The 24,001-nt window shown below is 44.0% G+C and overlaps 1 protein-coding gene across 8 annotated transcripts in view; it reads right to left on the bottom strand.

The window, feature by feature from the left end:
* The window catches only part of CC2D2A (coiled-coil and C2 domain containing 2A), a 124,796-nt gene that overhangs the window by 83,602 nt on the left and 17,193 nt on the right, over positions 1–24,001 (bottom strand). For 5 of the 8 annotated variants that reach the window (XM_043448289.1, XM_043448290.1, XM_043448291.1 and 2 more), the window contains 5 exons: positions 10,464–10,552; positions 10,032–10,133; positions 4,284–4,385; positions 3,401–3,565; positions 106–268 (listed from right to left, as the gene is read on the bottom strand). In XM_043448289.1, the coding sequence (XP_043304224.1) occupies positions 106–268; positions 3,401–3,565; positions 4,284–4,385; positions 10,032–10,133; positions 10,464–10,552 (621 nt within the window). Of the gene's footprint in view, positions 1–105; positions 269–3,400; positions 3,566–4,283; positions 4,386–10,031; positions 10,134–10,463; positions 10,553–12,879; positions 13,691–24,001 lie in introns of those variants that run through there. The other 3 variants (XM_043448295.1, XM_043448293.1, XM_043448288.1) reach the window with 3 other exon arrangements.

The raw sequence follows: 24,001 nt of genomic DNA, 5'->3' as shown, positions 1-24,001 counted from the left end.
ACTGAGTGACCAACATTTTCACTTTAACTTTACACACCAGCTCTATTTCATCTAAAGGAAAATGAGGATGCCGAATCTGGGCAGGAAGACCAAGAGAAAAAGTACCTGTCCGTCTGCTGGGTATGAATAGGAGCTCTTTCTCCTTCTGCAGCCGAACGTGGACACTTTCATAATCGGCAGGTCTGATTGCCACAAAGTCTTCAGCTGCATGATCTAAGCCCAGGAGAAGATCCTCAGCATCTTTGCCATCCAACCACTCTTCCTCATCCTGCGTCACATTAAAGAACATCAAGGAACAATCCCGAAAAGATACTTAGTGACAGTGAATGCGTTAGTTGCTCAGTCGGCTCTGACTCTTTGTGACCCTATGGACTGTAGCCCACCAGACTCCTCTGTCCATGGAATTCTCCAGGCAAGAATATTGGAGCGGGATGCCATGCTCTCCTCCAGGGCATCTTCCCAACCCAGGGTTCGAATCCAGGTCTCTCACATTGCAGGCAGATTTTTTACCATCTGAGTCACCAGGGAAGCAAGCTCTGGGAGTTGGTGATGGACAGGGAAGCCTGGTGTGCTGCAGTCCATGGGGTCGCAAAGAGTTGGACACGACTGAGCGACTGAACTGACTGAGCCACCAGGGAAGTCCCAAAGACAATTAATGTACTTGGCACATTAAACATAAAAACAGTCCATGATATTAAACGCACCAACCAACATAGCCTAAGATCAAGTTACCTTTTCCTTTTATCTTTTCTGAAAGAAAGCATAAAATGACACTGACTTTCCTATTTAATATGCTTTTTTTCCCACTATTTCACATACTTGGAAAATGCCACAATCAGAAGGGTCAGAAGAGATGTGCTAAGCAAAGCAAGTGAAATCTCAATGCGGGTGTCCTCCTTTGAGAGTGTCTATTCTTCGACAATGACTTAGAGAACTTGGGTTCATGAGTTATGCATATTTTAACCTTCCACCTGGCACTAACCCCGTGGGAAAGGCACCAAGTGTGGGGTCCATACCCTGCTCAGATTGCCTGGGCTTAACTCCCAGGTTCACGTTGTACTGAGCTGAAGGCAGAGAATGTCACAAACTTCAAAAGGAGAAAAGAGAAAATATCCTGTAGTATCAGTGTGTGATCTTTTTTGTTCCTGCCTTTGTTCCAGTACTACTTTGAGCAAAGACAGGCTGAGAAAACTTCAGAGAAGACAGCAGAGGAAGCCAGGACCTGCAGTTGGTCCACCAGAAAGACTGCATCCACCGTGAGTGTGAAAATATTCACACAAGGTTTGTCTTTTTATAACTGGTTTATTTCACTTAGCATAATGTCTTTAAGGTTCATCCCTGTTTAGCATATGTTAGAATTTCCTTCCTTGATGCCGAATAATATTCTCTTGTATATGCCACATTTTATTCATCCATTCTTCTCTTGATGGGCAGTTAGACTGCTTTTACTTTTGGCTACTGCAAACAATGCTTCTATCAACAGGAGTGTGCAGAGATCTGAGTGCCTGCTTTCAATTCTTTGGGGTATATACCCAGGATTGGGGTTGCTGGATCATATGTTAATTCTATGTTTAAATTTTTGAAGAACCACTAGACTTTTTCACAGCAGCTACACCACCTTGCATCACCACAAGCAATGCACCAGTTTCTCTGCACCCTTGCCAACACTTGTCTGCCCTCCCTTCCTTCTTTCCTTCCTATCTATATCTCCTATCTATTTTTAATAGTCATTCTGATATGTGTAAGGCGGTATCTCATTGTGATTTTGATTTGCATTTCCCTAATGATTAGTGCTGCTAAGCATCTCTTAATGTACTTATTGGCCATTTGTATATCTTCCTTGGAGAAATGGCTATTCAAGTTTGCCCATTTTTCATGGTGTGTTTTCTGTGGTCTCACATATCCCACCCACAATTACAGAATCTGAGTTGTAGCTTGGGTGTGGTATGGGGCACAAAAACTGTTCACTTGTAAGGCTGAGAGGAGAGAGTACTAGCTTTCATTTGCCTTGGAGAGGCAGACATTTTCGTACATGAAATGAATACTAATCCTTGTGTGGAGTCTAGCAAGAAAAAACTTCAAACTGTATTGCTCCAATTTTTTTCTTTTTTCCTACAAGAGAAAGGTGAACATACTTAATCAAGGCCCCCACTCCCCAAATTATGAGGAGAAGTCCAGGGCTACAGAAAGTCATGTGAATGTAGTATCCACAACGCTTTCAGTTAGGACGTGTGTTTGATATTGTCCCAGAGATCTCTGAAACTATCCTCAGTTCTCTTCATTCTTCTTACTTTATTCTGCTCTTCAGAAATTATTTCCACCATTTATCTTCCAGCTCACTGATTCGTTCTTCTGCTTCAGATATTCTGCTATTGATTCCTTCTAGGGTATTTTGCCTGGAGAATCCCAGGGACGGTGGAGCCTGGTGGGCTGCCATCTATGGGGTCGCAAAGTCGGACACGACTGAAGCGACTTAGCAGCAGCAGCAGAGTATTTTTAATTTCAGTAATAGTGCTGTTTATCTCTGAATGTCTATTCTTTAATTCTTCTAGGTCTTTGTTAATCACTTCATGCATTTTCTCCATTTTGTTTAGCACCATCACAAGCATCACCACCACCATCATCATCTTACCACCACCATCACCACCACCATCACTGCCATCATCATCATCACCACCATCATCACTGCCATCACCACCATCACCATCATCACCACCATCACCACCACCACCATCACCCTCATCACCATCATCACCACCATTACCACCAACACGATCACCATCATCACCATCATCACCATCACCATCTTTATCACCACCACCATCACCACCATCACCATCACCCTCATCGCCCTCATCACCACCATCACCACCATCACCATCATCACCACCATCACCCTCATCACCATCATCACCACCATCACCATCACCACCATCACCATCACCACCATCACCCTCATCACCATCACCACCATCACCCTCATCACCATCTTTATCACCAGCACCATCACCACCATCACCACCATCACCCTCATCACCACCATCACCATCACCACCACCATCACCACCATCACCATCACCACCATCACCATCACCACCACCACCACCATCACCATCACCACCACCATCACCACCATCACCCTCATCACCACCATCACCACCACCACCATCACCATCACCACCACCACCACCATCACCATCACCACCATCACCCTCATCACCATCATCACCACCATCACCATCACCACCATCACCCTCATCACCATCATCACCACCATCACCATCACCACCATCACCCTCATCACCATCATCACCACCATCACCGCCAACACGATCACCATCACGGTTAACATCTTCCCTCTCCGCGTCACTATTTTTATACTAAATACTGTTTTGCTTACTCCTTCCTGCACAGGCGGCTCTTCCTCCTCTCCTTCCTTTTCCTCTTGGTTAGCTCCATGTCTATGTTTGGCTTTTGGTTTTTCCTCTGACTCCTCTGGGTCGGGATCAAAGTTGAAAGTAAAGAAGTTATACGCTTCCTCAGCAGAAGGGAAGCCAGGTGGAACCTACAGAGAGGAAGCAAGGAGTAGAATTTCAGACTATCTGGGCTGAGATAAGCTCTGTGCAGTTCACTGACAGCTGGCTGGATGCTAAGAGCATTCCAGACTTCCTAAACACATTACCTGTTGATGGTAATGAACTTTAACAGATACGACAGGCCTCCTTAGTTAAGTAACTTTAATGAGTTACTTTTTAAAAAATATAAATCAGCAATTATTTACCTTTCTACAAACACAAAAATGTATTATTTACAGCAGTTAAAAGCTTTAGAAAAGATGATTAAAATGCCAAAAAGTGATTTATAGGCCAGTGCTGAGATACTTTCAATTATGAGCAAGACAGAGTTTGTTAAACTTTGAAAAAATACCATTGCTGGTCTGTTTTAATTCTTGAATTAGTATCTCACTTTTTCCCATAATAAAAGCTGGTAACAACTTCACAGCTGAACAAATCAGTTTATCAAGAACATTTCCTGCCCTTCCAGGCATTTTTCTTTCCCCACAATAGGCAGATTTCTAAGCTCTCCATAAGATTCTAGGATTTGAAAGTAGGAATCATTCCTCATATTTTTTTCTTGCATATTTCATGCAGTAGGAGTCAGCCTATGTGTATAGTTATCTCTCATTGAACATTTTCGAAACACAGAAACAAATCAATAAAATACATGATTTAAAGCCTGCATAATTTAAAGCTAGCATGATTTTAAAAGACAGGATTTCTCACCGGGGGTTTAGACTTGATTTTTCGTACAGAATCGTGGAACTTTACTCTTGAATAACCTTGGGAGTCATTTTCTTCTTGAGTCCTTTGTACCTCTCTATCCAGCTATACAAGTGGAAAAAAATAACAGATACATCGTTTAAATCAAGAAACTGAGGATGTTTAAAAAAAACAAGCGTTAACCCTCAAAAGGCTTATCTTCTGACCATTGATGCGTCTCACCATTTCTAGGGAATGAAATGTTTACAAATATATTTGAATGGTAAAGTGGCTGATTGTTTTCTTCCTCAGCTCTGTCTCTCTCATGACTAGATGAATACAAAATTTTACAATCAATAAATCCCCAAATGGAAATGCTATTTCACCCTAAAGATCAATAAATTATCCAGCTCACAGAGGATCGTCTCCAAACAGTCTATGATGAAGAGCGTCAACCATGTCTGATTGTCAATAAGTCCAAGTGGATGAGGGTTGCCCCAGGCCCTGCCCTTTCAGTTTTGTATGAATCTCAGAATGGCTGAGTGGGCCCCCTCAGGCATTTATCCAGAGACATTCTGTGATGAAAGCTAGAAATATTTGGAGCAGCAAGCTAAAGGCACTATGAAATTCCACGTAAGTGCAGCTGAATGTCCAGCAATGGGAAGAAGAAAAATGAGGGCATCAGTTGGGTGCAATCTATCGTGATATCAAGAGAATACATACAATTCCGACTTATGTACGATTCAATGCTTTTCCTCCATCTTCTCATTTTGCAGTAGTAGCTTAAACAGATAACTGTGTGTGCGTATTAAGTTGCTTCAGTTGTGTCCGACTCTCTGCAACCCTTGGACTGTAGCCCACCAGGCTCCTCTGTCCATGGGGCTCTCCAGGCAAAAATACTGGACTGAGTTGCTATGCCCTCCTCCAGGGGATCTTCCCAACCCAGGGATCGAACCCAGGTCTTGGGTTGCAGATGGATTCTTTACCGTCTGAGCCGCCAGGGAAGCCCATGTATCCTGGAGTGGGTAGCCTATTCCTTCTCCAGGGCATTGTCTCGACCCAGGAATCAAAGTGGGGTCTCCTGCATTGCAGGCAGATTCTTTACCAGCTGAGCTACCAGGGAAGCCCAAATAGTTAACTACTAGCATTCAATTATATAAAAGTTGAAGCAGTGCTAATGAATAAATTTCACAGTGCAATGCAGGGTTAATATTTGTCTTGGTAAATTCCAGAATTTTAAGTGGCTGTTTTGAAGACAAGGAAAGAAGCAGATGAGTATTATGTAATGTAAGGATAAACATTAAAAATTGGTGGTGGTGGTTTAGTCACTAAGTTGTGTCCAACTCTTTTGTGACTGCATGGACCGTAGCCCACAAGACTCCTCTGTCCATGGGATTTCCCAGGCAAGAATACTGGAGTGCGTTGCCATTTCCTTCTCCAGGGAAATCTCGGCAAGAATAATGGAGTGCGTTGCCATTTCCTTCTCCAGGGGAATCTTCTCGACTCAGGGATCGAACCCATATTTCCTGCTTGCAGGCAGATTCTTTACTACTGAGCCACCAGGGAAAGGTCAGGAAGGCTTTCTAAGGGTCTGCTAAGTTCAGTCTTTCTCATAAAACAAGGCTACACCTTTCTCGCCCACTGTTAAAGATGCCATTCTGCTCCTGTCTGCCTCAGAATCCCCTACCTCCTAGAGCCCAAGACAGAGACTGATTTATGTTTGAAAACATAAATAAGCCAAGGAGTCAGCCGATCAGAGAGATGAGAGGCTTAGCTCTGTGTAGGCAAGCCTTCCCTGGTGGCTCAGAGGTTAAAGCATCTGCCTGCAGTGCAGGAGACCTGGGTTCGATCCCTGAGTCGGGAAGATCCCCTGGAGAAGGAAATGGCAACCCACTCCAGTATTCTTGCCTGGAGAATCCCATGGTTGGGGGAGCCTGGTGGGCTATAGTCCACGGGATTGCAAAGAGTCGGACACAATTGAGCGACTTCACTTTCACTTTCAAAGACTGATAATAAAACAGAAGACTAGGCAGAAAGTCTAACATTAGCAGTTTAAAAAATAAAATAAGTAGGTAAAATTTCACTTGGCAAACATGTGTAGGTGGAGATCAGTATTTTATTCTTTCTGTTTCTTTCCATCTCTTTCTGTATTTGCTTGACAGAAAGGACAGTAGGTTTGGACAATAATTTCTTTGGTATCTTTTAAAATTATAAGATTGACAGTTTTACTATGATATGTATGGACTTGATCAAAGTGGTGGTAATTTAATTTTTATCAAAATCTCAACATATTTTAAAGTAAATTATATTAGCATAAGAAAAGCCATTAAATATATTTCAAATGATTGCAGAATTAAATTTTAAAGAACTATCATCTATAATATCTTCATAAAAGCTTAAAGTAATAATATTCAATTTCAAGTGAATGCCTATGATGACGTGTGCTTGTGTCCAGCTAGGAATTCTTTCTCATCCTTGAATTTGTTGTAACCTCCAAGAAGGCTCTATGATCCTTTTCTAGCTTGAGCTAGACAATCTCAAGTCTCATTACTTTTACCAAAGCATAATTACAAAATATAATAGCTCCAGCCCTGACCTCTCTTCTAACTACTAGTCAGTACTTTTAATTCCCTAAAGACATCCTAATCTGGAAAGTCTTTCAGATAGCTCTGACTTTTCATATGCTCTCAGTATCAGGCATGATACTAATCAGGATATGTGACTTGCAAATAAGTTCTCCCATTCTGTGTGTTTGTTGTCGTTTCACTTTCTTCTTGGTTTCCTTTGAAATGGAAACGTGTTTAATTCTGATGAAGTCCAGTGTATTGATTTATACTTTTGCCATTTGTGTTTTTGAGTCACTGATAAGAAAACAATGCCTTAGGCAAGAAACCATTGCCTAAGCCAAGACACTTCATAGTTTACATAACCTGACTCCAAGGGAAGTGCCCTTTCGAAGGCTTCCTCAAGGCACCCACTGTGGATCTTAACCACCCTGCACTCCCACTGTCTGATCACCTGTCTGTCATCCCCACTGGGGGTCCTTGAGAGTGGGCCGTGACTGTCACGGCTGTGTGTTCAGAGCCCATTGGACACCCAGCAGGAAGGAGCCTCCTAGAGAGGCTGGCAACAGGTAGAGTGTGTCCAGGGGTCAGAACCTGGGGCACCTGGGACGATGAACTAGGTCCGCAGAACAGAGACATTTTGGTCAAGCCTAGTGCAGACCAAGGAGTCAAATGTTCTGTGTTATTCCCACCTCTTTGTTGACATGTTCTTGGAGATGAGTATTTGGCTCTGTTCTCTTATCACAAATCTGCTGAGGATAAAGTGAAATGGAAACAAGAGTTTAGCATAGGTTTGTGCTGATGGATTTAGATTCCTGACCCAAGTATTCCCAAGCGGCTTCTTCTTTTTGCTCTGACCCTACAGCCTCTGACACTAGCTACTAACTATGGAGGGAGGGCTTCCCATGAACCAGGCACTGTGTGAAACCCTGTGACATGTATGCACTCCTTTAATCCTCAAAACAATACCAAGGAGCAGGTTCTGGGTTGTATCCCTATTTTAAAGAGGCGAGGGGACTTCCCTGGTGGTCCAATGGTTATGAATCTGCTTTGCAATGCAGAGGACGCAGGTTCGATGCTTGGTCAGGGACTGAAGATCCCACTTGCTGTGGAGCAACTCAGCCTGCACGTTACTACTAGAGAGTCCATGTGCTGCAACAAAAGATCCTCCATGCTTCAAATAAGACCCAACGCAGCAAAAAAAAAAAGAGGTGGGAAGTGGGGAAGGGGGTTATATTTACCACTCAGAGACATCCAAGGTCATGCAGCTGGTGAGTGAGATTGCGAGAACTTAGTGCTGGGCAGCTAGAGTCCAGCACCTGCATTTTCATGTGCTCTCTGCCCCGCAGGCCCAACATCGGCTGCTTTTTATATTCTTCTTCTGGGCTAAGCTATGTACATGAATAAGTGTGCTTGTGAGTGATACGTTCCATTGGAAACCTGAGATCAGGTCTGAGGGCAAGGCAGGTGGTGTTTGCCTCACTGTCAGAGAATGGCTCTTAGGGGATATGCACTCAGTTAGACAAAAGGTCAAGTTCCTGTTCACAAAGAGAAATAAACACCTCTGTAAGCCAAGGGAGTATATTTTCACTTCTAAAACTTCCAACTTGATTTGGATATCGCATTCATGGCCTATTGGACAAGGGAGAACTATCATGATTGTGTGAAAGGATTATCCATCAAGAAGGTGCAGACAACCCAGACATGGGAGACCACACCCTCCTATGCTTACTCACACACCCACCAAAACAACCAAAGTGTTTGTGTCATAATGATGGGATTTTAGGGACTTTCTCCTTTAAAATAATATTTTCTTGATGTGAACTATTTTAAAGTCTTTATTGAATTTACTGAATTTATTACAATATTCTTCTGTTTTTATGTTTTGGGTTTTTTGGACCAAGAGGCATGTGGGATCCTAGCTCCCCAACCAGGGGTCAAACCCTCACCCTCTGCATTGGAAGATGAAGTTTCAACCACTGGCTCACCAAGAAAGTCTTGGTACTTTTTCTTTATTTTCCAATACTTTAGAACTATGGCTCTTACAATTATGGTTCTCATGGAAGAAAATAAATTGGAAATAAAGAAAAAGAAATGTGTCCCCTGTAGAACGGAGTAGCCAGTTGTCATAAAGCCATTTTAGGGGGCCGACGGAGTGTTCTGAAAACCCATGAGCACGACTGCAACTTTCCCTGTAATCACGCAATCTCTGGCTTATTGGCGATGAATATAGGTAAATGAAAATCTGTAACATCTCATCATAGAAAAAGAAAAGGCATCATCTAAGAAATTTGTGACTGCTCCAGAAATATCCCTAATGCTTAGACTTTAAAAACAACCAAAACCATCATCATTAACACACCACTGGATTAAACTTGCAAACACTTCACTGAGCCATGTGCCCTGTTGTTCTTTCTGCTCCTTCTTCCACCCTAGATGTGTTGGTCCTTCAGCCACATCGCTGATACAACTTTCTGACTTTAACCGGCTTCCTCTTTGCCTCATTGGGCTTTATTGTCAGCTTTTCTCCAAGTGTAGGACCATCGTCATTCACACCCTCAAAACTTCAAAACTCACCACAGTAGAAATACTTCCTAAATCTGTGTCTCCAGGCCGGGTCCCTTCCTCTCTGTGTATCTTTAGAGGAACACACTGAGATGCCTCACCAGCATCTCAGATTCACACAAGTCAGCCCGGTGCATTCAGACCACCACCCGATCCTATTCTCCATTGCTTTCCATGGCTTAGAAAAAAACATCGGGGCGCCTTGGTGTAACGCTCAAAGTCCCCACAATTGGATTCTATTCTTATCTCTTTCTCTGTTTCCCAGCAAGATCCATGGACCCAGCAATGCTGACCCATGAGACACACGGGGAATGAGACAGAGCTGGAATCCAATACTGACTGGTCCACATACGTGCTCTGTGACCTGGGGATGGCTTGGCAGGCCCTCTGAACCTCATATGGCAAATGTGAGCGAAAATCATGGTACCCACCTCATAGAGGTGTTGGGATAAGGGCCTCTGATAACATGGGGAAAAGATTTGGCAAAATGCCTAGCACCCAGTAGCACCTATAAATAGCAGCTATTATTATTAATGAGTGTTTAACACCCTCTGTGCGTAGCTCTGTTCTAGAACTTTTGCTGGAACATTTCTATTTGGCGTCACTGTCTTTGGTCACAAAGTAGGGATGGCCCATTTCTCACCTCCGTGCCAAATTCCGTCTCTGATTCTTTCTCGGTGGGACTTCGGAAGCGCCTGGGCCGAGGGGTGGGGATTTCCTGCAGCAGCGCACTTTCTGCTTTGGACTAAAAAGTCAAACAGAAAATTACTGCTAAGTAATGTCAGTGATGCTATGAAAACCTCAGTCACCATCTCGGGAGGAAATCAATCAGTAAAATACGCATGTTATGCTTCTTTAAGAGGTAAAAACAATGGCTTAGAAAAAGGACATTACATTGTTCTTAAGTGTAATTTGCATCTGTGCTCCTAGTTAAATGCTGCATTAACCTTTAGAGCATGAAAAACAAATTTAACAGTATTCAAATCCACGCCGTTTTGAGCAAACGAATCAAGCTAGACAAGACTGGAAGCAAGGTAATTGGCACCGAGAAAAATATCCCTGCGGTTTCTCTCACCCTTGCAGCCTGTAATTTCTCCCTCATGCGTTCTCTCATGGAAAATTCTGCAAAGCCTGTTCTGGAAGTTGAAGGGATTGGAGGCAAGCCTAAAACAATACAAGAAAATTACTTTAAAACAACATCTTTTTCTTCCAAAGGGGAGATTAGATTAAAAAATAATAAGAGAATGTCATTTTATTTTGCAAATTTAGAACTTCACATAAGCCATCATGGGATAAAGCTGAACAACCTCCCCCATCTGATGTAATAAGGACGTGTCTTGGCTTCTTTAAGACGGATAGTGACAACCTCGGTCCTACCAGGGCTGACACATGGACTTAACTAAGAATTGAACAAATGACACTTGATTTTTCAAGGCACAAGCACACCAGTTCATTTACCATTGGGAAGAGGCTCTCGAATTTATTGATTTGACAATAGGCTCCTTGGATGAATGAATGACTATTGATTAAATTTTGGGGTTTGACTTTCAACAGCACTGATAGCTTCGATCAGAGAAAGTTTTTCTACAGGCTCAAGCCATAGCCTTGGGCTATATCGAACAGACAACATTTATTTTGTACATAGTATCAAACCTGTACATAAACTCCTGGTGGCTCAGCGGTAAAGAATCCGCCTGCAATGCGGGAGCCACAGGAGACCTGGGTTCGATCCCTGGGTTGGGAAGATCCCCTGAAGCAGGGCGTGGCAACCCACTCCACTATTCTTGCCTGGAGAATCCCATGGACAGAGGAGCCTGGTGGGCTACAGGCCATGGGGTTGCAAAGAGTTGGACATGACTGAAGCAACTTGGCACAAACCTATACCTAAATTATCATGAACTGTCGTTTAGCTATTATGTCCCAGGCTCTGTGATAATGTGTTGACTGACTGCATCTTCTCATCAACTTTATGCCATTCCTGCCAGGAGGGATCACTCACCAGGCATCTTGAAGATGAAGACCCTGGAGTAACTGGCAAGTAAGGGAAGTCTTTGTGGTTCACTGGCTAAGACTCCTTGCTCTCAGAGCAGGGGACCTGGGTTTGACCCCTTTTCAGGGAACTGGATCCCACATGCTGCAACTGAAAGGTCTCGTGTATTGCAACTAAGAGCCAACAAGACCAAATGAATAAATAAAAATAAATATTTTAAAAAAATCTTCAAAAAGGTGACCGGAACGACAATTGTGTACTCAGGAGGTACAATGCTTAGGATTTGATCCCCCAATGCTCTACACCATTATGAAAGGGGTAGGAATACAACAAAAGGCTTGGGGAACAGAATGTTATGATACTTAAAGGAGAGGGGGCTCTACTGGGAGGAAGTAGAAGAAAAGATTGCAGAAGGAGTTTGGGGTCAAGTCATGGGGAGCCTCTGATGTCACATGAAGGAAACTGGAATATATTCTCTATGTGGTGGGGTGCCTGGAAGGACGTGGAGAGCAGAGGAGGAGCAGCAGCATTTTCTGGCCTGCACCCAGGGCTGCAGGCACAGGACGGTTGGGGTGGAGATGCAGAGACCCTGGCTGGGATAATAAAGAGGAAGCCAGTGGGCATGGTTGCAAAGAGGCAGCAAGAAGATGATACGGTGGTTCCCAGTGACGATGGGGAGTGAAAGTCGCTCAGTTGTGTCCAACTCTTTGCAACCCCATGGACTATACAGTCCACAAAATTCTCCAGGCCAGAATACTGGAGTGGGTAGCCTTTCCCTTCTCCAGGAGATCTTCCCAACCCAGGGATCGAATCCAGGTCTCCCACGTGGCCAGCAGATTGTTTACCAGCTGAGCCACAAGGGAAGCCCGAGGCAAGCATTAATTCCCCCAGTAGCAGCACCTTCTGGGCACTTGGTGGACCAGCAAACACTCAGGCCAGACCCCAGACAGATCCACTGAATCAGAACCTGTAGGTGGAGCTGCCATCTGGGTGATTTTAAGACGGACTCAAGTTGGAGGACCCCCAGTTTAGAGAAGGCAAAGGTGTCTGAGGTTTTGGCCGAGGTAAGTATGGATTTGGGGCTCCTGAGAGAGAAAAAAGTGGAGGCATGCCAGCCTGGGAGGTACTGGTGAGGAGGGCGATTGGTTGACTTCTGTAAATCGGAGCTGGGACAAGTCTGAGATGCCGGCAGGATATGGGGACGTGTACTGGTCCTGCATGTTGAGCTCCAGGAAGGGGTCCAGCGCCCGAGATGGAGACTGAGGAAGTGTGTCTACCCTGGTGATGCTGACACTTGAGAAAAACCTTTTCTGAGCGAGAGAGTGTGGAGAGAGGAGTTTTCTGACCCTGTAGCCATCTGCCCTGTTAAAGGAGGAAGGCTAACAAGTGAAAGAAGAAGAGAGAAAGCAAGATGCTTTATTAGCAGGTGCTAATAAAGATGCTTTATTAGTGGGGAGCGAGGAAGCCGTGCCGGGCAGAGCCCACCGTGCTGACCCCTCACCTCTGCTTGTGCAGAAGAGGGAGCTATTTCTGCAGCCAGTCACTCGGTGCCGAGGCCAAGTGTGCTTCCTTTCGTGTGACAGAAGGATGTAAAATCCTACTTCATCGGGTGCCAACCACCTGCCGGAGGCTTCCTCCATGCCGGGTGGAAGGCCTGAAATAATCATCTTAAAGGTCACGTCTTGCATGTGCAGGCTGAGGTTCAAGTTCTTTACAAGAATCTCCTTTAGTTCCATGAACAGGCCTTTGGCACTTTTTAAGCGAACTTTAAAAATCAAGTCATCATTTCCCATTTTAAAGGCCATCTACCCATGGTGGATCATATCCCCATGTCAGAGTCCTAAGACTTTTTCTGTCTCACATTTGTCATGTTTTGAATTTATGTATTTGTGTGGTTATTGCATTAATACCTTCTTCCTCCCCCCAGTTCTGCGGTCCCCAACCACACAGGGTGGGCACAGGTTAAGTGTCACTAGGTGTGAATGGACCACCTAGGCAGATAAAGGATTTCTAGACTGGACCCCTGCTCTCTGGCTGATCACCCCCTGTCTTCTGCTCCCAGAAAGAAGCAATGTCTTTGAACATGAAAAAAAAAATACTCTTGCTTATTTACTATCCCTCCTCTTTTATTTTTAAAAGAGATCTAGTTTTTCAAGTTGACTTAAAATAGCTGCTGCCTACATGGAGATTGTTAGAATAATTTTATGAATTATTCTTTAAAAGAGACAAGATATCATTCATAAAGTTATTCTAATGAACTCCATGGGGCTTCCCTGATGGCTCAGTGGTAAAGAATCCACCCGACAATGCAGGAGATGCAGGTTTGATCCTTGGATCAGAAAGATCCTCTAGAGCAGGAAATGGCAACCCACTCTAGTAGTCTTGCCTGGAGAATCCCACGGACAGAGGATCCTGGTAGGCTACAGTCCATGGGGGTTGCACAAAGAGTTGGACATGACTTAGCTCTAAGCAACAACAAAACGACAAACATGGAGTTCATTAGAATAATTTTATATTATTTAAAAGAGACAAGATATTTTATTTAAAAACCATCTGCTCTGAATAACAAAACTGAAGGGGCTTCTTTAGCAAGTATTAGTTTTAAAAGTCTTGGAAAATGTTGAGGGGGTAAAAAGTAGTCCTTTCTCAATTTTTAAAAATAAACTCGGTGTTAGTGAAAGACATTTGGAGGGTACAGAGATTTCTAAATCTGATCTGTACAACTAGGTGGTGAGATGTTGTTTTCCCAGCTAGAATGTGACCTGCTTGATGGCAAGGACTCTGATGGCAACTTTTGTACCTGGCACCTTGTAGCAGTAAATCAATGAAAAGGAAAATGCGTGGAGGAATGTGAAGGTGTGAGAGATGTCAGGCTGAAAGAGTGCGATGAAAATAATTCTTCGAATTTTGAAAGATTTGATTTGAACATGTGCAAGAGCTTATGGGCAGTGAGAGAATTTCAAGACATTCCATTAAAAGTATATACATAATATATATACATAATGTCCATTGGTATGAAATAAGGATGCTTCAGCCAAGGGATGTTTTTCATCAGGGGCAGCAGGGGTTGTATTAATAGATTGGACAACACTTCCCTGGCTGCCCAGCAGACCTGTGAGCCTCAGAGCCTCATCAGCCTCATGTTTGCGAGTGGCTCCCAGATCTTCTCTGTGTCACCTTCTCCCGTCACCCACACTCACTGCACTCCACGTCTCTCTCTTTACAGACTTCGTCAAACGATCAACACCGTCCATTTTTCTCTAAACCACTTCCATGATACTTTACTCTTCAGAAAACACACACCCCTTCTAATAAAAAAGGCGTTGCCCTTTGAAATAATTTTCCAATCTTCTCATCTACTGCCTCTGAGTTGATGTGACCTTGTTTCTATGGACAGGTGGGCAGGCTTCTAAGATCTTCCCTCCACAATCTTGGACGTGCTCCCAGCACCCTGATTTGGGCTCCCAGCACCCTGACTTGGAAGTGCTCCCAGCACCCTGACTTGGGAGTGCTCCCAGCACCCTGACTTGGGAGTGCTCCCAGCACCCTGATTTGGGCTCCCAGCCTCTTGAACTGTGAGAACTCAACGTCTGCTGTTCAAGTCGTCCATCTACGATACTTCACCATGGCAGCATCAGCCAGCAGATACAGGGACCATCTGTCTGCGCAAGACCAGCCCCACCAGCTTGGCCATTTGTGCCTGTGTTCCAGCATCATCGTGGTGATTTCGCAGGACAATGGGGCTTCCAACAGGCCTGAGTGAGACTCTGGAAAGTGGTAAAGAACATCATAGATACACTTTGACCCGACCATTTCGCCTCAGGTTGAGCCTTCCACATTGCCTTGGCCAGAGTGGAAAAGACAACAGAAGCATCAGGAGGGCCAGGTGCTGTGTGGGAGACACCAGGGTGACCATCTCAAACAAGCTTCTCAAATTTCTAAAAGGAAAACAGTAGGTAAAGCTTCTGAGCTTGAAATGTTTTTGTGGCAGTTAATCTCTGACAGGGTATGAATACACATTCTACCCAACCCACTCGGAAGCACTGGCTTAGAGAATTCAGTTCAAGCATCAGCTATGAAATCTTTCTCCCTGGGGCCTCCCAGGTGTCATGAGTGGTAAAGAACCCGCCTGCCAATGCAGGAGACATGAGGGACATGGGTTCGATCCCTGGCTTGGGAAGATCCCCTGGAGGCGGGCATGGCAACCCACACCAGTCCACTCCAATCCTGCCCTGGTGGCCTCAGATGGTAAAGATTCTGTCTGCAATGCAGGAGATCCAGGTTTGATCCCTGGGTTGGGAAGATCCCCTGGAGAAGGGAACAGCTACCCACTCTAGTATTCTTGCCTGGAGAATCCCAAGGACCGAAGAACCTGGAGGGCTACAGTCCATGGGGCTGCAAAGAGTTGGACGTGCAACTGAATGACTAGCAACAACAGAAAAGATGAAATGTCTTCTCTAGTGAGATGGAGGTGACCAGGATTTTCCCACCCTCATGATCAGCTTTAACAAGCTTCAGAGACTTCCAAGCAGAGAAATAGGAGGTAAAGCTTCTGAAACTGCAAGAGTTTTTTGTAGGAGAAACAGGTCAGGGTTGGAAGAAGGAGATCAGAAGCTCAGGTTCAGCCAAGTAAAATTTGGGTTGTCTCAAAATAGTTCATGGACCTAACTAAATGGAAGAGCTGAAAAGAGAAAACTTCCGAAAAAAAATACAGGAGAAAATGTCCATGACCTTGGGTTTGACAAAGAATTTTTAGATACACTCCGCACTAGAAAAGAAGTGATAAATTTGACTTCACCACGATTAACAACTTCTGTTTTGGAAAAGGGGGGCTTCCCTGGTGGCTCAGTGGTAAAGAATCTGCCTGCCAGCGCAGGAGACACGGGTTTGATCCCTGGTCCGGGAAGATCCCACATACTGTGGAGCAAATTAGCCTGTGCTTTAGAGCCTGGGGCCTGCACCTGCTGAGCCCGTGAGCCACAACTACTGAAGCTTGTGCACCCTGGAGCCTGTGCTCGGCAATAAGAGAAGCCGCCGCAGTGAGAAGCCTGCACATAACCAGAGAGTAGTCCCCGCTCATTGCAACTAGAGAAAAGCCCATGCAGCAACAAGACCCCGGCACAGCCGAAAATAAACAACTGAACATGATTATAAAACAAAGAAGGTGAAAAGGTTAGACATTTGTTTGGAGACAATATTTGCTAACTATAGACCGGATGAAGTACTTGTATCCAGAGTGTACAGAGAACTCTTACAATTCCTCAGTAAGATGAAGCATCCAATTAATAACGTGTAAAAAATTAAATAGGCAGTTTACTAAGATAACATACAAGTGGCTAATAAGCATCTGAAAAATACCCCATATCATTAATCACTAGGGAAATACAAGTTAAAAGCACAATGAAATCGCACCGTACATGCATTGTAAAGGCTACAGTGGAAGACAGATAAAATCAGTTGTTTTTAGGCAGTGAAGAAACAGAAACTCTTACAAACTGTTGGTGGGAAAGTGAAATGATACAGCCACTTTGTGAAACAGATTAGCAGTTTCCTATACAGTTAAATACATACATTCATCATACGACCCGGTTCACAGAAGCATGATTCATAATGGCCCCAAACTAGAAATAATCCAAATATCCATCACCAGGTGAATGTAAATAAAATGTATGCACACATAGCCAGATGATGGAACAGAATTTAGCAATAAGAAGGAACACAGTGTGGACATATGCTACCACATTTATTATCTTGAAAAACACTTTGCTAAGGGAAAGAAGTCAAACGCAAAGTGCTACATACTGTACGATTCTGTTTACATGAAATATCCAGAAAAGGCATATTTGCAGGAATATATTTAAAACGAATCAGTGTTTGTCTAGGGCTGGGGGTGGCAGTGGTTGCAAATGGGCATCAAGGATTTCTGGAGTGATGAAAATGTCCTGAAACCGGATCGTAGTGATGGTTACACAGACCTAGACATTTACTAAACGTCGTTGAATTGTACACTTACAATAGGTGAATTTTATGATATGCAAGTTATACTTCCACAAGTCTATTAAAATGCGAGCTGTCTTATGCGATATGCAAACGTGGCTTTGAGTAGGTAGTTCACATTTAGTCTGAAAGAGTCCCAGGCTGGAGACAAAAATCGGGGACTGATCAGTTATACCTACAGTATCTAGAAGCTGAAATTGAAAGTATCGAGATGACAGAGAGAATGAATGTTGACTAAGGAAAGGGGGCTGAGCACCCAGCTTAGGGGCTCCAACTATTAGAGGCTGGGGTGTAGGAACCTGCGAGGAGGTGGGGAGGTCCAGCCAAGGAGGGAGAAGGAAGACCCAGGAGAGTGGTGTCCAGGAGCTGACTGCAGAGGACGGGAAGTGTGAGGTGTGGGGGGTGTGGCTGAAGGTCAAGGAAGGTAGATGAAGCGCTGACCCTAGATGAATGCGTGGTTCATGGGCACCTCGACAAGGATGGGGTCGACAGGGAGTGGGGATCTCAGTTAGAGGAGAAAGTTCAAGATTGCAGAAAGAATGGGAGTAGATGACCCTGGAGAAATTTTGCTATGACGGAGTTTTTGGGAAGATGCCTTTCTTGATAACTCATGACAAAGATGTGTGTGTGATAAGTCCCTTCAGTCGTGTCTGACTTTATGCAGCCCTGTGGACTGTAGCCTGCCAGTCTCCCCTGTCCATGGGATTCTCCAGGCAAGACTACTGGAAGGGGTTACCATGCCTTCCTCCAGGGGATCTTCCCAATCCAGGGATCGAACCCGTATCTTGTATGTCTCCTGCATTGGTTCTTAACCACTAGCACCATCTGGGAAGCCCAATGATAAAGATGGGTCTGTTTAATATTCTTTGAGTCCTTTTAAGAGATGGGCAGTCAGGTGTGGCCACAAGCGGAGACAGAGGAGAGGCTCTGTAGCCAGGGGGCAGGGCGTGCCATGCAGGGCACATGGAAAGGCATTGAGGTGGTCAGGAGGAGAAGACAGAAGTGGGTGAGGGCTTCGACCACGGCTTTTGTGGGATTTCTGAGGGAAAGAGAAGGCAGGGCAGGGCAAGCAGGTTCAGTTCAGTTCAGTTTGGTTGCTCAGTCGTGTCCGACTCTTTGCGACCCCATAAACTGCAGCATGCCAGGCCTCCCTGTCCATCACCAACTCCCAGAGTCCACCCAAACCCATGTCCATTGAGTTGGTGATGCCATCCAACCATCTCATCCTCTGTCATCCCCTTCTCCTCCTGCCCTTAATCTTTCCCAGCATCAGGGTCTTTTCAAATGAGTCATCAGGTGGCCACATCAGGTGGCCAAAGTATTGGAGTTTCAGCTTCAACATTAGTCCTTCCAATGAATATTCAGGACTGATTTCCTTTAGGATGGACTGGTTGCATCTCCTTGCAGTCCAAGGGACTCTCAAGAGTCTTCTCCAACACCACAGTTCAAAAGCATCAATTCTTCGGCGCTCAGCTTTCTTTACAGTCCAACTTTCACATCCATACATGACCACTGGAAAAACCATAGCCTTGACTAGACAGCCCTTTGTTGACAAAGTAATGTAAGCAGGTTAGGATGGGCCAGTTTGAGCTGTTCTGATGGGCTCTAAGGTACGGGGTGGTCCCTTGTTGCCGGGTACCTGGCCCTGCAGTGATCCAGGCAGAGGACTCTTGCTTCCTGGGATTCGACTGGCCAGACCCAAGGGGTAAGGCTCTGGGTTGGTTAGTTAGCATTTCAGGCATGCTCCAGTCTGGGGTCTTTGCTGTCTCTAAATTTCTAAACAATTGGCTAGTGTCTCCCCAACCAGAAAGTTTTCTTTTTCTTTTAAGATGTCAAACATAATATTCAGGAAAAAATGTTATGAAATATAGCGTACTATTTATTTTTACTTATGTAAATATTTTACTTAATACAATAATTCACCGCCCCTCCCAGTACCCTGTAAGGTCATGAACTCCAGCGTGGATGAACTTTTGACATTTCCTACATCAGTGTGCATCCTCTTATTAGAATCTTCTTTCCTTTTCCAGCTGCTGGGCTCCAAGGCAACTCCCAAGAGTAGCTCCTCTGGGTGGTTCTCTTTGTCTTGTACTGAACTTTATAACATTTGTTTCCTGGGTCAGTCTTTCCAGCTCTTGGTGACTTTTAAAAAGTATGCCTATAACAAATGATCTGTTTTTCTTTCATTTGCATCAAATTTCACTGGATTCTGAACTTTATTTGCAATCAATACTGAAAAATTGGCTCGGAAATGATGCTTTAATCAGAGAAAGCAACACGAATGAATGGAAAACAGATGTCAGTAATGAAGAAATTTATGTTCATAAGAAACTACTTAGCATTTGATAGCTCCTCCCTTAAGAGATGGTGCAAGTTGGAATTGTGGCAGAAATGTGTACTTTTTTCCTAAATGTTTATTTGATTTGGAACAAGCACCCGTTCAGCGCAATGCTATCTTTATTTGGAATGTCATTGACTATGTCGTTGATTATGTGTATGTTTGAATAGCAATTAGAAGCCGAACCTTTCAATGTGTGTGTTTATACTGCTGTTCATCAGGGAGGTGGCCCCTCTGGGCATGTGCCTGGAGCAGTGGGGGATGCCAGATCATCAAGGATGCTTGTACCTAAGTATCTGAAGACAATCTGGACTTGACAACACTTGGAGTGCTGTAGCCTGTAGGGATGCTACAGTATAGAGAAGGTCATAGGTTCAAGGTCAGGAGCTGGGATCATAGAATTGAGCAACAGGCCAGACCTATAAGAGGAAGTCAAAAATTTGGACCTAAGTGAGCATGTCCAAGCTATGGTTTTTCCAGTAGTCATGTATGGATGTGAAAGTTGGACCATAAATAAGGCTGAGTGCCGAAGAACTGACGCTTTTGAACTGTGGTGTTGGAGAAGACTCTTGAGAGTCCCCTGGGCAGCAAGAAGATGTAACCAGTCCATCCTAAAGGAGATCAGTCCTGCATAGTCATTGGAAGGACTGATGCTGAAGCTGAAGCTTCAATACTTTGGCCACCTGAGGCAAAGAGCTGACTCGTCCTGAGGCTGGAAAAGATTGAGGGTAGGGGAGAAGGGGACAACAGAGGATGAGATGGTTGGGTGGCGTCACCAGCTCAATGGACAGGAGTTCGAACAAACTCTGGGAGATGGTGAAGGACAGGGAAGCCTGGCGTGCTGCAGTCCGTGGGGTCACAGACACGACTTAGAGCGTGAACAGCAGCAAGAGAGCCAGGACACTTGGCTGGCAGGAGGCGGTGGGCGGGTGGCTGTGGTCACTGGGTGGTGAGTGAGCGCAGGGAAACCAGAGCACGACCACGAGCAAAGTACAGACGGCATTGCAGTTTCCCGGGGCAACTGTAGACCATTATCTTTAAAGACCAGAGTTAAGATTTGTGCGTGTAGAATGAGGCTGCAGTGCAGCAATTATTAACACAAATTCATTTAGTATCAATGTGATAATTTGTGGGAACTATATTCAATATCCCGTGATAAACCATAATGGAAAATATGAAAAGGAATGTATATATATGTACGATTGAGTCACTTTGCCGTAGAGCAGAAATTAACCCAACAGTGTAAATCAACGACACTTCAACAACAACAGCAATGGCAAAACCAAAAAGAACGGATTTTCCTGACGTGTGTAGACTGGAGTTTCAGTTTTGGCTCTACCATCTACAGCGGCTGGTTCTCTTTGAACCTGAATTTCCAAAACTATAAAACAACGCCTGATGACGGGGCTGCTCGGAGTTAACGTAATGCATATAAAGACAGTGCCTGCGTATGATCACCCTCACCCTCAGAAGAGGGAAATATTTGTGTTGGTTACTTAGCATGAAGTTCTTCTTCCAGTTGGAGAAGGTGACCATGTAGGTGCCAGGCCCTCTGTGGGGCGCTTGCTGTGTATCATCTGATTTCATTGTCATGATGGCTGCATGAAGCCAAGGCTTTTACGATCTCCATTTTATAAACGAGGCTCCTGCAGTTGAGGGAGTCTAAGTTGTTGCTCCAGGTCCCATGACCAAAAGCAGTGACAAGCAGTAGTGAGCCTGATTTCAGTGTCTCTGCTGTCGGGGAATGTTTGTGGACTTGGAATGTTTATTTCTCTTAATCTTGTGCAACATAATGGAGTAAGAAAAGAGAATGAGGAATCTTGATGGGAATCTCATCAGAAAGCTTACTGCCTGGCTTAGCACACTCTGAGAACATTAAGTTCTCAGAGTTCAAGGTTGTCAGGTTTATCATCTGTTTGTCTGCCCTCTTTCTTTCTCTCTCTCGAGTTGAAGAGATTTATGATCTGTTTGTCTTTCTTTCTTTCATTCTTCCTTCCTTTCTTTCCTCTTTCACTCTCAGAGTTCAAGGATGCCAGATTTATCATTTGTTTGTCTCCTCCCTCTGTCCTTCCCTTCCTCCCCTTTCCCTCTGTCTCTTTTTCTCTCTCTGGGGGAGAGGAGGACGGTTCAGGTGAACAAGTAAGTGTTTAAGGAAGAAAAATACAATGAAATCATAAGAGCTTAAAACAGTTCCACAACTTCCTTGGCATAAATCTTTTTGGAATAGAGAAACCACTAAATCTGAGGTTTTGCCTAGAAAAAAGGTAGGTAAGTAGTGTTTATAAATCAGTCATGAGAAACAGCCTCTTGAACCTTTTATTAGTCCCAGCCCAGGTTGGGGAGGGGTGCCAGAAGGGCTCAATATATGAAAATCAATCAATGTAACACACCTCGTTAACAGAACAAAGGCCAGAAACCACCCGATCACCTAAATGGATACAGAAAAAGCATCTGACAAAATGCAACGTCCTTTATGATAAAAACATTCAACACACTCGGAATAGAAGGAAATTACTTCAACATGGCAAAGGTCATACATGAAAAGCCCACAACTGACATTATACTCAGTTGTGAAAAGCTGAAAGCACCGTCTCCAAGATGAGGAACAAGGCGAGGAACCCCCCCCCCCACCCCCAACTTCTACTCAACACAGGGCTACAAACCCAGACCCGAGCATCTGGCAAGAGCCATAGGCTGTGTCCTCCCGCCTCATCCCCAGTGCGATGGTATTTGGAGGTGGGGCCTTTGGGAGGTGATTAGGTCATGAGAGGGTAGAGCTGTCACGAATGGGATTAGTGCCCTTATGAAAAGACCCCAGAGAGCTCCCTTGCCCCTTCTGCTATGTGAGAGCACAAGAAGAAGACAGCCACTTATGAACCAAGAATGAGACCCTCCGTACCAGACACCGTATCTGCTGGTGCCTTTATCTTGGATTTCTCACGCTTCAGAACTGTGAGAAATAAATTTCTGCTGCTAATAAGCTCCCCAGTCTAGAGTACTAACAGATCCAATAGACCAAGATAGAGTAAGTTACAAAAGGCATTCAAATTGGAGAGAAAGAAGTAAAATTATCTCTGTGTGCAGATGACATGGCCTTTTAAAAAATATTTACTTATTTATTTTAATTGGAGGATAATTACATTATAATATCGTGATGGTTTTTGTCATACATCAACGTGAATCGGCCACAGGCATGCTGTGACCTCCTGAGCGCTTCCCCCACCTCCCTCCCCACCCTATCCCTCTAGGATGTCACAGAGCACTGGCTTTGGGTTCCCTGCATCATGGATCAAACCCCCACTGGCTATCTATTTTACATACAGTAATGTGTATGTTTCAATGCTTTTCTCTCAAATCACCCCATCCTCTCCTTCCCCTAACGTGTCCAAAAGTCTCTTCTTCACATCTGTGTCTCCTTTGCTGCTCTGCATGTAGGAGCATCCGTACTATCTTTCTAGATCCCATATATAAGCATTAATATGCGGTATTTGTATTTCTCCCTCTGACTTAACTTCAATCTGTATAATAGGCTCTAGGTTCACCCACCTCATTAGAAGTGACTCACGTGTATTCCTTTTTATAGTTGAGTAATATTCCATGGTGCATATGTACCACAACTTCCTTATCCATTCATCTACGGATGGACATCTAGGTTGCTTCCATGTCCTAGTTATTGTAAATAATACTGCAATGAACATTGGGGGAACATATGTCTTTTTCAATTCCGGTTTCCTCCAGGTATAAGATGACATGGTCTTATATAGAGAAAATCCTAAAGATTCCACACAAATACACACACACATACACATACACACACACACAGTTATGCATGCACAAACTGTGGAAACAAGCAAATTCAGCAAAGTTGCAGCATAAAAAATGCATATGCAAAAATCAGTTGTGTTTCTATACACTAACAATGAAACATCTAAAAAAAGGAAACTAAGAAAACGGTTGCATTTACAATAGCATGAAAACAATGAACACTTAGGAATGGATTTAACCAAAGAGGGGAAACACTTGCACACTGTAAACTGTAAAACACTGCTGAGAGAAATTAAAGAAGACACAAATAAATGGAAAATCATCTCTATTCATGGACTGGAAAGCTTAATACTTTAAATACTTTACATTAAAATGTCAATACTACTGAAGGCAATCAATAGATTTAATACAATACCTATCACAATCTTGGTGGTATTTTTCTCATTAAAAATTCATCCTAAAATTCATCTGGAATATTAAGGGACCCTGAAATAGCCAAACCAATTTTGAAAAAGAAGAACAA

This window comes from Cervus canadensis, chromosome 26, assembly GCF_019320065.1.
Source record: "Cervus canadensis isolate Bull #8, Minnesota chromosome 26, ASM1932006v1, whole genome shotgun sequence".
Taxonomy (NCBI): Eukaryota; Metazoa; Chordata; class Mammalia; order Artiodactyla; family Cervidae; genus Cervus; species Cervus canadensis.
This window is presented reverse-complemented; position numbering and strand designations above follow the sequence as displayed.